The sequence below is a fragment of the Cajanus cajan genome, chromosome 9 (genome assembly GCF_000230855.2).
Source record: "Cajanus cajan strain Asha chromosome 9, NIPB_CcT2T_4, whole genome shotgun sequence".
NCBI lineage: Eukaryota > Viridiplantae > Streptophyta > Magnoliopsida > Fabales > Fabaceae > Cajanus > Cajanus cajan.
The window spans coordinates 5,531,498-5,545,132 of record NC_138525.1 but is presented as its reverse complement, the minus strand read 5'-3'; the positions used below and the strand labels follow the sequence as shown (position 1 = coordinate 5,545,132).

The 13,635-nt window shown below is 28.6% G+C and overlaps 1 protein-coding gene across 1 annotated transcript; it reads left to right on the top strand.

The window, feature by feature from the left end:
* The first annotated feature begins 2,966 nt into the window (after positions 1–2,966).
* LOC109810357 (GDSL esterase/lipase At2g42990) lies at positions 2,967–6,544 on the top strand. Its single transcript, XM_083063707.1, has 3 exons — positions 2,967–3,392; positions 4,430–4,919; positions 6,036–6,544. Exons 1-3 carry the CDS (start codon positions 3,030–3,032, stop codon positions 6,227–6,229), a joined length of 1,047 nt encoding a protein of 348 aa, XP_082919833.1. The 5' UTR covers positions 2,967–3,029; the 3' UTR covers positions 6,230–6,544.
* Positions 6,545–13,635: the final 7,091 nt, after the last annotated feature.

Sequence of the window (13,635 nt, the reverse complement as noted above, 5' to 3'; positions counted from 1 at the left end):
CTCTTGGTAAAGTTATTCCGCTCAATAACTCATGGTGTGTTGAATTTCATCGATCCAATTAATTGTTAAATTAAAAATTATTAAATTTTACTAATAATTAATATAAAAAAATTAATTAGTTTTGGAATAAATTATTTGCTAATTAACAATATAATTGAAATATTAATTATTTTAAATTATTTAACTAAAATCTTATTGACAATTTACTATATGATCTTAATATTTTTGTATAATTAATATCTGGTTTTAAATTTGATATGAAAATATTATATATAATTAGATAAGATTTTAGGTTAGTATTTTATTAATAGTTGATAATTAGAAAAAAAAATAAGGATAAATACATTTTTTGAATTTTATATGTTTGATTTAAGGTAAATAAATATATTAAATTAATTAATAATTTATTTAAGATATTAAAATTTAATTTATAAGTATGTAATAAATAAATATTTATAATTTTATAAATTATATTATCATTATAAATTATAAAATTAAATAATTTAAATTATAATTTTAAATAAAAATAAGTAGATGTTAATTATAAAAGTAAGTACATATAAATAAAGAATAATTAAATATATTATTATTATTATTATTATTATTATTATTATTATTCGTAATATAAAATTATTATATATGATTATTATAGTACAAATATGAGATTGTTTATTTGAGGATGACTTAAATGAATTAATTTGTACAAGTTATACTGACAACATACATAGACATTTCGGTAGCTTACTCATCAGAACTTCACAGTTAAGCGTATTTGACCTAGAGTAGTACTGGGATGGGTGACCTTCTGGAAGTCTCCCAGAAATTACACAGGTAAGGATAAAACACGCTAAATAGTGAAATATTGTGAAATAAAACCCTTGAGAGGCCAAATACGAGAGTTGTTACATTAATAAATTTATTAAAATTAAAAAAAAATTATAATTTTCGACGGATTTTTCTGTCAAAAATTTTGACAGCAATTTTCGACAAATTTTTCTGTCAGAAATTTCTGACGGAATTTTTCGATGGCATTTTCCATCGGAAAATTGTCGCAAAAATTATTTCCGACGGATTTTTTTTTCCGACGCCATTTTTTCCGACGGATTTCAATCCGTTGAAAATCTGTCAAAAAAAAGCAAAATCCGTCAGAAATTTACCTATTTCTGTCGGAAATTTCCGTCGGAAATCAACATTTTTCTTGTAGTGTACACTATACTTTAAGAAAAAAAATATTATCTTTAATGATGATCATTGATTGGAACACCAATATAAAAAAAATTATATAAAAAAAATCTGGCGTAAAAGGAAATTTCATTTAATTTCTACGGTAAAATCCTTAAATTTGTCCCAGTATATAAAAATTTGTTGCTATACATTTTCGTTTTTTCTTTTGTACCAAAATCAAATTTATTGTTTTTTTTTTATAAATATTTTTCAGGTATGATGATATGATTTTGTGACTGCAATATGTAATTTTAATGACAAAGCATTTAATTCAGAATCTGTGACACATTGGCAATTCTGTTCTGATCACAAATTTAGAGTCCAATTATATAAATCTCGTGCGCCTCCTTTTTAATTACAACCAAACAAATATTTAACTACTATTAACAAAATCAATGACAGTGATTGGGCGCGTCACGCTATTATCATATAAATAATTTAACTACCATCGGCATCACAATTTTTAATTTTGCCGGTGAACTCACTCAAAGTCTGAATTATGTTCTACAAGCACCAGCGGCGTGTATCATCTACCCTCTACACTAATGCTTGCAAATTAATTACTATTAAATTTCAAATTGAAGATGGACCAGTTTTTTCGCTTGTGATTTTGTAAAACAAATTTCGCCATTATAAACATTAAAATTAGGGGTAAAACGGATATCCTTTCCGATGGATGAATCTAGTTATATTATGCTTGAAAACTCTGAAAATAAAAGAATCATATTTAACATTTCAATATTATAATTATTAACTTTTAAAAATTACATTTAAAATATGAAAAATCACATTACAAATGTGAAATTAATGTATGTTTGACAACATAGTAATTCAAATCGAAAAAATCTTAATCAAGTTTTTTTTATTTGATAGTTGTAAGGTCTGTTATAAAATATAAGAGTTGACTTGGTACTCTTAAATTTAATTTTTGTTTATATTAAAATAATATTTAATTAATGAAAATCACATCTCTTAAATACAGATAATTAATTTTTATGTATCAAATTTAAAACATTACGTAGATTATATTCATGGACCAAAGAAAAAAAAAATGGTGATAGTCTTAAAACTACGTTTTTGGTATGTGGAAATTGTGGTACTATGATGATTTCAACATATATAGATTTACTTTCGGGAAAATTGTTAGTATGTGAAAATCAATAATCATGACTTGAGTTATTTTAAGCTATTATCTGAGTAACTCATGCTTCGCTTAACTCACTCTACTGTACTTGTTAATTTAGAACATTGAGGGACTTATCATTTAGTTTTACACTTAACTCGCTTATTAGAAAGGAATGAAGAATGGTGATAACTATTAGAAACTGGATCGGCAAGATCACTAGGCGGATCCCCCTAGAGAAACACACTGTCGTCAGTAGCTTAGCTTCTTGTCGTTGAACAGCACTGCCTCTTTGGCCACCAAAGTTTCATAAAGTCTCGTCTCACCTCCCTTTGTAAAATAACTCCTTTATAGAAGAAAAATATAAAATGATTAATGTGTCCTTACTAAGAAATTTCAATATAATAAAAACCTATATTATTAAAAAAAAAAAAAGTGGTAAATAATAATGGTAATGATGGTGATTTGACTTGGTATATTTTAGTCAGCGAAGGAGGGGACATTGGGAGGGAAATAATGAAACGTCAAAAGGCATGCAAAACGTTCATTAAAGCCCCCAACCAAACTTTCTCAGCCATTTAATCACATGCATCTAATTTTGAACCACTACTATAAAGCTTCTCTAGTATCCACGCTTCTCCATTACCAGAGGAATCCACAGCATTAACACACACATACCAGGATGAGTCGTCTCACATGGCTATTATTGTTGACCCTAAATCTGGTGGCAACTTCGGAGGCAAGGAATAATATCCCTGCCGTTATAGTGTTCGGAGACTCCTCTGTGGATTCTGGGAACAACAACGTCATAGCCACTGTTCTGAAGAGCAACTTCAAGCCTTATGGACGAGACTTCGAAGGTGGTCGTCCCACGGGACGGTTCTGCAATGGTCGTGTCCCACCAGACTTCATTGCTGAGGCTTTAGGGATTAAACGCACCATTCCTGCTTACTTGGATCCTGCTTATGGTATTCAGGATTTTGCCACTGGGGTTTGCTTTGCCTCTGCTGGAACTGGATATGATAATGCTACTTCTGCTGTACTAGTAAGTCTCTTCTTAATTGCTTTTCCTCTTATATATATCAAACAAACCCTTCACTGTTTTTCATCTCCAAATCAAGTGATCTAACTTCTCTGGGCTTCTTCTGGAATTTGCTTTTAAGGAAATAATTACTACTCCTTTTCTTTAATTTAAAGCTTTTCAAGTTATAAGATTTAAAAATAATAAAAAAACTCGCAAAAATTAAGAAGAGATCAAAAGCATATTAATTATTGGGTATCAACTATAAAATGTATTTCAGATCTCTTAATTTTGGATCAATTAGTCTATTTCCTTAGTTTAAAATCAATGATATTAGTCTTCGTATATATATATATATATATATATATATATATATATATATATATATATATATATATATATATATATATATATATATATATATATATATATATATATTCTTTTTCTTTTGCAATAATGCTATTGATGAATTTCACCATGAATTTAGTTGACCACCTTTAATACAAATTACCTGTTTTCTATTCAGAAATTTCAATCTCAGTATTTAAAAAAACTCAACTTAAATGCACTTGGTCTGACTTGTCGTGTCTTTAATTTTTTATAACGAGTGAATTTTGTACTTCTTGAAACATGGGATACTAAAATAAGAGATAAAATTCACTAATTACAAAAAAATAAGGGGGGATCAAAAATGTCATCTTTAAAGTACTGGAGACAATTTTTTATTAAAAAAAATGAAAATCTAAAACACATCTTACTCTAAATTATTTTATTTTTAATAACTAACTAAATTTTAGGGACTATTAATTGTTGAGAGTGTATATGATTTATTTATTGAGTTAATTACCTATACATTACTAGTGTAAAATTTTTTATACTGACAGTCAATCAAAACTATTAATAATGTCTTTTTTATTTTAATTTAATTAAATAAATAAATAAAAAAATATTATTAACGATTCTGATAAATTTTACACTAGCATAGGTGATTAACTCTTATTTATTTACTTCTATAAAGTAATTAATTGACATGACGCGTTGTTGCTTGTTACATCTTCCAGAATGTGATACCACTGTGGAAGGAGCTAGAGTTCTACAAGGAGTTTCAAGCCAAATTGAGAGCACATGTTGGTGTAGAAAAAGCCAACTATATCATCGGAGAAGCGTTGTACTTGATGAGCCTAGGAACCAACGATTTCCTCGAAAACTATTACGTGTTCCCAACCCGACGACTCCATTATACCGTGTCACAATACGAGGATTTTTTGTTGGATATTGCGGATAATTTCATTCGGAAATTGTACGCACTTGGGGTACGAAAATTAGCCATAACGGGTCTTGTTCCCGTAGGGTGTCTCCCCTTAGAGAGGGCCACGAACGTTTTAGGGCACCATGGTTGCAACCAGGAATACAACAACGTGGCTTTGAGCTTCAATAAGAAGTTGGATAATGTGATATCCAAGCTTAATAGGGGGCTCCCAAGGTTCATGGCTATGTCGGCAAATGCCTATTCCATTGTCAATGACATCATTACACGACCTTCCGCATATGGTACGCTATCTTTGTTTCTTCTCACTTTTGTTCTTCTTTTTAACTTGTGTGCATCATTATATGGTGTTTTGTGCTGCACTTTTCTTTCTTCCTCGTGCTATGCCCATTTCTTGCATTTGTGGATATATCTATTTCCTATACTATTGTTGTTTCTGACTTCAATTTTCCAACTTCCATTTTTGAAATAGTACAAGAAAGCTCAACTCAAGACTTCCTCAAATATCTAACAAATGGTTCAAACAACTTTTCCCCCCCTTTTTATATATAAAAAATACAAATTAAATAGATTTATATGAGCTGATAAAAAAGGAGAAAAATATTAATTGAAATTTTCATTTAACTTAAGGAACGTGAATATAATTTGTTTATATTTATTATTTATATCCGGCCATAAAAAATCTGAATCCGTATGTATGTGCCATGCATGTGATACGCTTTAATTAACTTCCGTATCTGACCTGTGACGCTGTCAGAAACTGAGAAAACATAAAATATAGGGTTAATTGCATAATTAATGTATGTACCAAACCAGGGCATCTGTTCTCCTTATTGAAATTAAAACGGTATGTCAGTTGCAGATTTTCTCCTTCAATCTTTGATTTGACTAATTTATTTGTCATATTAATAAATATTATAAGAGTAGTGGGATATATTATACTAGCATATATATATATATATATATATATATATATATATATATATATATATATATATATCAACAGCTCGTTAATCCGTGTCGAATTTATTAAGGTCGCGTTCAAGTAAAATTTTCTAATAAAGATTAAATCAACAAGTAGTGATATTTTGCGGAAACTCATAATAAGAAGAAACATGAGGGCAGAAACATAACATTTAATTCTGAATTTTTATGGCCACCAAAACTATCGCCCAGTACTGTACTTTAAATTATGTTGCTGATGGAAGTTGATAATAATAGTGATGGTCAGCAAGGGACCTCTTGTGTGATTGTGGCCACACACACATGCAGCTTTTAGGTCTGCTTTTACTTCATATCATTAATTCTAATTTATGGAGACAAGCAACGTACACTGTGGCATATCTACCACCTAGAATGGCCAATTGCTAACTATTTTTGTTAATAACTGTTAATTTCAGGATATGAGGTTGTGGAGAAGGCATGCTGTTCCACAGGAACATTTGAGATGAGCTATTTGTGCAGTGATAAGAATCCACTTACATGCACAGACGCCAACAAGTACGTGTTTTGGGATGCCTTTCATCCTACAGAGAAGACAAATCGCATTGTCTCAGACTATTTGATACCCAAGGTTCTAGCAACCTTTAGATGATATCCAAATTACTTTCCATTTCAGATATATCATATAGCTACTCTTCCCTAGGGCTACTTCGGAACATACATATAGCGATATTTAATATCGGCTTATCAAGTCTCATGCTAGCTAATATGTATACGTTTTCTGTGTTCAGTTGTTATATATGACATGAATTAACAGCTGAATATCATGTAGATGTAGCCATGTACACGGCATTCGACCTACGCATGTTATACTGTGCTTCGGCTTTTGCTTCTTGTATCAGTTGTATTGTATGGCTCTTGGCTTTGGTTCCTTTACGTGATTCTAAGTGCCAACTTTTGCTTCCAACTTGTTTTGCACTACCAGGAAAAACCTAAGTTCCGCATGTCATATATCATTAAAAAAAGCTTGGTCATCGATGATACATGTATCATGTTTAATAATATTAAGTGTGAGATAGTATATTATTGCAAAAAATTTAAGTATTATCCTTCTTAAATCATTTAAAAAAGATTATCCACTATTAATACATGTATCAAGTTTAATGTTTGATGTGAGAGTGTTGAAAAAAACTAAGATTTAATCACATATACACTGTCAGTGTAAAATTTTTTTTACATTGACAATTAATTATATCTCTTAATTGTGTCATGTTAAAAGTAAATGTGTTTACAGTAATATGACACAATTAAGAGATATAATTGGTTACCAGTGTAAAAAAACTTTACACTGACAATGTATAGGTGATTAACTCAAAAACTAAAGTCCTACCTATCTTAAATTTTTATAAAGAATCACGTACTATTTATAAATGTATTTAGTAATATTATACATGAGGAGATATATATCATAGAAAATCAAATTTCATATCAACTAAAAATAAAATAAATAAGAATTTATAATTAAAAAGTAATCATCTCTTTATAACCTAATTTTGTAGAATTAAGTTAGATAAATAATGATACAATCCCATATCGAAATCAATCCAAACAATATACAGACCAATTAGGGAAAAAAAGGTTGCTACTGCTACCCCTAATGTACTAGAAAACCAAGGCCAAGATCTAACCTATAATATTACATCCAAAAGCATACCTACAAATGCTAGCGTTTCTTTGAAGCACAAGAGATCACACAAAGCATTTGTCATTACGAAAAATATGCAATTTAGCGACCACCAAAATCGGTTGCTAAATTGCTAAAATTGGTCACTATTTACCTTAGTGATTGAATTTAATCAGTCGTTAAAACCCTGGTCGCTAAGCTATTTAGCGACGGAAAAATTTTCAGTTGCTAATTCGGTCGCAAAATAGTTGCAATGATTTTGGTCGCTGAAGTGTATGAGACTAAATTAGCGACTGAATAAATCGGTCGCTAAATATTTATTTTTTATTTTATAAAATTTTATAGACGTCGCAAATTTGGTCGCTACGAACCACTCATATTTGGCCTCTTAAGGATTTTATTTCACAATAGCATGTTTTGTCCTTAATTACACAATTTTTGGAAACTTCCCAAAAAGTCACCCATCCCTATATTACTTCAAGTCAAGCACGCTTAACTGTGAAGTTCTTATGAGATAAGTTACCGAAAAGTAGATGCATGTTGTTAGTATAAATAGTACAAATTAATTCATTTAAGTCATCCTCAACTATTCAATCTCATACTTATATTATCTTTGGATCCTTATCAATTTGGTGTATCCGGACCGTTATAAATATATAATAATATATATAATAATTATATTACTAATAATAATAATTATTATATTATATTTAATTAATCTTTATTTATATATACTTACTTTTATAATTAACAATCAACTTATTTCTATTTAAAATTAATTTTATGATACAATTTAAATTATTTATTATAAATTTAAAAGTTTAAGTAATAATTTATATATTTTAAAATGAGAAGGGTTATAATAACATTGGTATAACTTTTACTAAGTATTACACTGCTCAATAACTTTATATTAAATGTAAATTTTGTAAATCCAACGTTAGATTGAAAGTTCATATCACTTTATATGTTTATATCAATTTTTGTTAAAATTGAACAACAACTTAAAAGTAGTCAAAGTGCTCATATTTTATTTGAAATGTATATATTACATCAATTTTGTTTTACAAGAATGAAGTATCAAATCATCTTGAATTCATATAAGATTTTGTATATATGATTCAAAAGTAAAAAACTTTCAATCTAACGGTTGAATTTATAAAATTCACATTTAATATAAAGTTATTGAGCGATGTAATACTTAGTAAAAGTTACACCGATGTTCTTATAACTCTTCTCTTTTAAAATATTATTTTTATAAATTAAATTTTAACATTTTAAATAAATTATTAATTAACTTAATATATTTATTCATCTTATATCTAAGATATAAAATTCAAAAAATGTATTTATCCTTGTTTTATTTTCTAATTAACAACCATTAATAAAATACTAATTTAAAATCTTATCTAGTTATATCATAATATTTTCATATCAAGTTTAAAATCAGATATTAGTTATACAAAAATATTAAAATTATATAGTAAATTATTGATAAGATTCTAGTTAAATAATTTAAAATAATCAATTTTATAACACAACAATAAAGAAATACTAATAGTTAAGAAAATACATTTGTACTCTTCCTATTAGAAAAAAGAGAGGATGTTATAATTCTTTTTTCCCTTAAGATATCACATCTCTTCTATCAATAAAATTTAAATATAAAAATTTATTTAAAAATAAAGTTATCATAAGTTAGAAATATATATTATAAATATGGATCAAAGTAAATAAGAAATTTTAAAAAATTCATATACTCTAATTAAAAAACTGCCTAAAAATCCAATCGTAAAAAAAATACCTCTAAATATTTTTTCACATAAATAACTATTGATATTAATTATGTAGGAGTGCATATAAATATTTTTTTATTATAAATTAATGTCTTGCTCTTACAAAAAGAAAAAATGAGATTGATACTCAACAACAATATTATCATCACTTTTAAGCAATTTATAATTTTTTTAAGTTTTATTTAGTGACCCAATAGAATTTTGTCGTTAATTTTAACTAATATTTAGTAACCAAATAGAATTTCGTTGTTAATTTTAACTAATATTTAGCGACCGAATAGAATTACATCGCTAATTATAACTAATATTTAGTAACCAAATTTAATTCCGTCGCTAAAAAAATCAAAATTTCTTATTTAGCGACGGAATTTAATGTGGTCGCTAAATATTAGTTAAATTTAGCGACTGAATTCAATTTCATCGCTAAATTTAACTAATATTTAGTGACCGAATTCAATTCCGTCGCTAATTTTAACTAATATTTAGCAATCGAATTATATTTTGTTGCTAAATTTAACTAATATTTAGTGACTGAATTAAATTTCGTTGCTAAAAAAATCAAAATTTCTTATTTAACAACCGAAATAGCGACCGATTTTTTAGCGACGACTTATTTTAGTCGCTATTTTGATTATTCATAATCGGTTGCTAAATAACAACTGATAAATTTTAGTCTCTAATTTCGGTCGCTATTTTACAATTTTCTAGTAGTTTCCATCAAGTTTTGCACTTCTTCCTGAAAACAACCCTAAAGATAGTTTTCACAAATATTTTAAGAAACATGAATACCAAACTTCATGAAACATGTTACGTATGTTTAAGCATGATGAGATTGTTTTTTTGATCAGCAAATAAAGAGATATATTATATAGGTACAAGGTACCAAAACCCGTATACAAGGATATCATATTCGTACATTATAGAAAAGCTCTTTTACTGTACATAGCCTACCACTCCCAAGTAAAGAACATAAGCTAATTCTTACTGCAAAATGATAGTGGGAGCTAGAATCCCACAATGATCCGATAGATAAAGCATGATGAGATTGTGATGCCTTGTACTTCTTCAACCATAACATTCCCTTTCAGTAAATTACTTCTGTTAGGATTTGATTCCCAATAATACGCCAAGAGAAAGCTAAGACTCTAGAAGGGGACAATTATGTATGAAAAGCTATTTCGCAATCACGTGTGCATATTTAGATGAAAAATTAACACAGCTTTCCAAAGACCACTCCACATGCCATACAGTTATCTCTAGCTAGGACCACTTACCTCAAAATATCAAACAATTCAGGCGTCAAGATTTCCTCCTAAATTAATCAAAAGAATAGGTTAGAGCCCTCATCCAACTAAACCAAACCCAATATTCAACAAACCACCTCCCAATATCTTACATTACCCTGCATCTAAAATAAAAAATATGATACAATTTATGGAAGCTAGCATTTCCCAATCAACCACTCCCGGTCCTTTTCAAACAAGAGGAAAACCAACCAAAAGAAATTTCATAACTGTTAAACTTGCATACATGCATCCTCACCACCAAAAGGAGGAATATTCACAATTTAGAACTTTTGACGAACTTAGGCAAACTCGCATTAAAATGACCTTACCTAGAACAAAGAGTATTTATCCACCAACCATCTTATTCAGACAGCAACCACCACCTCCATTAATTTTGCTAAATTAAACCATTTCTTGGACTTACAAATCACCTTCTAACTAACACAAGCAATCTTCCTTTCTATCTTGGCCACCACCGGCCTCTTGGCCAAAAGAAGTCTCTTTTTGAAATATTTAATACTAACCTTCCTTAACAATTTAGAAAAGGACAAATAATGGAAAAGGCTAGCTACAGGCCACTCAACAAAACATTTATATAAAACCTAATCTACCACCAAATAAGAGATGTTTACTTTTCCAAAACCCCAACTTCTACCTCATAGCATGGCTACCAAGTTGTTAAGCTCCTAGAATTAGCACCAATCGGAAGGCCTAGATACTTGAAAGGAATACTACCTAACTCGTGATTTAGAAAAGACAAGGCAGAATATCCAAGATACCATCATCCACATTTATACCAATGAAACCACTTTTATATAAAAGTTAAAGTTGAGATCTGAAACTGGCTCAAAGCACCTTAAAATAGATATCAAAACCCTTAAATTAGACCAGCTTGGTTCACCTATCGTATCAGTAGAGCATCGTCAGCAAACTGCAAATGAGAAACTTTTGGACCATATTCACTCCCGAGATTGGGACCTTGAACCTTCCTATTTCCCCTAAAGAAAAGTCAATATAGTTTAACTAATGTTTTTAAAATTGGACGGACGATTCGATATAGAACGATTTTTTAGACTAATCAAATTGATTTTGAACCAATTTTTATTAAATTGATTCCATCAGTTAGTTCAATCTAATTATTAAAACGTTTTAAACCACTTAACCCTCAGCAAAAATAAATGAGAAGGAAGTCAAAGCATCTCCTTGTTTGATACCGATAGGATGTGCTCTAGGCCAAAATAAGAGCATGTTTGCTTTTGCATGATGTTCAAACTTAAAGTTATGAATACTTACTTCTCCTTTATTTTAGTATTTTAGATGTGAATTTAGTGAAAAACGTGAATCTTGGATGCAGATTCAAACAGGCACTAAAATGATTAGAAGATTTTATTAGACATAGTTCACATATGTTAAATATATAATGTTTTATTATTTTTATAACTTCTTAATTTCTTAAGATGGTAAGACTCGTAAAAATTTCATCTACTTATTTCTCTTTTTACTTATTGTTTATTTTATGATATTCTAGATTATTAGTAGCATTTTCTTTAACGGCCTAACATAGGTGCTTTCATTGATTGCACCAATGTTATGAATATGAATTTCTTTAGTCAGACTTTCATTTAATTAGAAGAATATACAAGTTTTTGAGAAGATATAAGCTCTAATCCAAGATATCCATTTCTCCATCATATCTGATTTACCACTAATATTTTGAAGAAAATGCCGATACAAGGTTGCAAGCCTTCTCAATATCTAACTTCAAAATAAAAACAACTTTTACTAGGTTTTTTAGTCCATTCAACAACTTCGTCCAAAACTTGCTTCACAAGATAAATGCAAATTGATCGAAAGAAATTAAATTTTATGCTTCATAACATGATTAAGTGTGTATTTGTTATATCATTTTGAACCTCCACCAGACATTTATATTTTAGGAACAAGATGTGACTGAGAAATTTGAAGGATCGGCTCGACGGAATTTGAATGCGTAGATAAACAATAAATGTCTGTTAGAACTACGTCCAAGACGTGCATTAACCACTGGAACAACGTCCAAACATTTTTAAAATGCATTAATTGTAGAAATTAACTTCTAATTAAATGAATCAGATCCAAGTGGGACGCACCGCAAAAACAAACATGTGCCAAGTCTTGTAGCCAGTTAGTTATTTTGAAGTATATTTGTATATTACGCTTGGCCCATGGAATTGGAATTGCAATTCAAAATTATAATTTTAATTCCAATTTATAATTGGCTTAGAAAAATAATTCGTATGTTTGAGTTATGCAAAAAAAGTTTTACCTCTCGCTAATTAAAAATATTAAATAGGGTTACATTACATTTGAGTAAAAAAGTTTGATCCGTTTGATGGGGGTGGCATCAGGGGATGGTGTGCAGCCCAAAGAAAACCCAAATCTGTATATGGCAGGATCCAAACTCCAAAGGCTGATGATATATACACCTTCATTTTTTTATACATACATCCCATTTAAAAAAAAATATTAAATTCTTAAATTATCCTTAATATTATTTAAAATAAAAAAATTATCTTGGAATTTTTTTTTCCAGTGGTGTATTTGTACATAATTATGGAAAGTTCTTTCCGGAATACTAAAATTACTATTCCGGAAATAACTTTTCGTCAGAATAATTCTGGAAAGTACTTTCCGTAACACTAAAATTACTATTGCAGAAAGTTCTTTTCGGAATTGATGATATATACACCTCCATTTTTTTATACATACACCCCCTTTTTTTAAAAAAAATATTAAATTCCTAAATTATCCTTAATATTATTTGGAATAAAAAAAATTTATTCTGGAAAGTGTTTTTCAAAGGTTGATGATATATACACCTCCTTTTTCCTATAAGTACACCTCTTTTTCAAAAAAAATAATTAAATTTTAAAATATTCTTAATTTTTTGCTTTTTTTCTTTAATTTTACATTCACAACATTTAATTTAGTAATTTTTTTTACAGATCTTTCTTTTTTCTTCTTTTTTCTTTTTTCAATTTTTACATGCACCCCGTTATCTTTCCTTCACTCCACCTATTTTGGTAACATGTAAAAATTGAAAGAGAAAAAAAAGTGTGAAAAAAAGAAAAAAGTAAAAAATTGAAAGTTAAAGGTATAAAATTAAAAAATATATATATAATATTTTATAATTTTTTTAAAAAAATAAAGAAGGTGTACTTATAAAAAAAATAGAAGGTGTATATATCATGAGCCTTCCGAAAAGAACTTTCCGTCAGAATAATTACAGAAAGTACTTTCCAGAATACTAAAA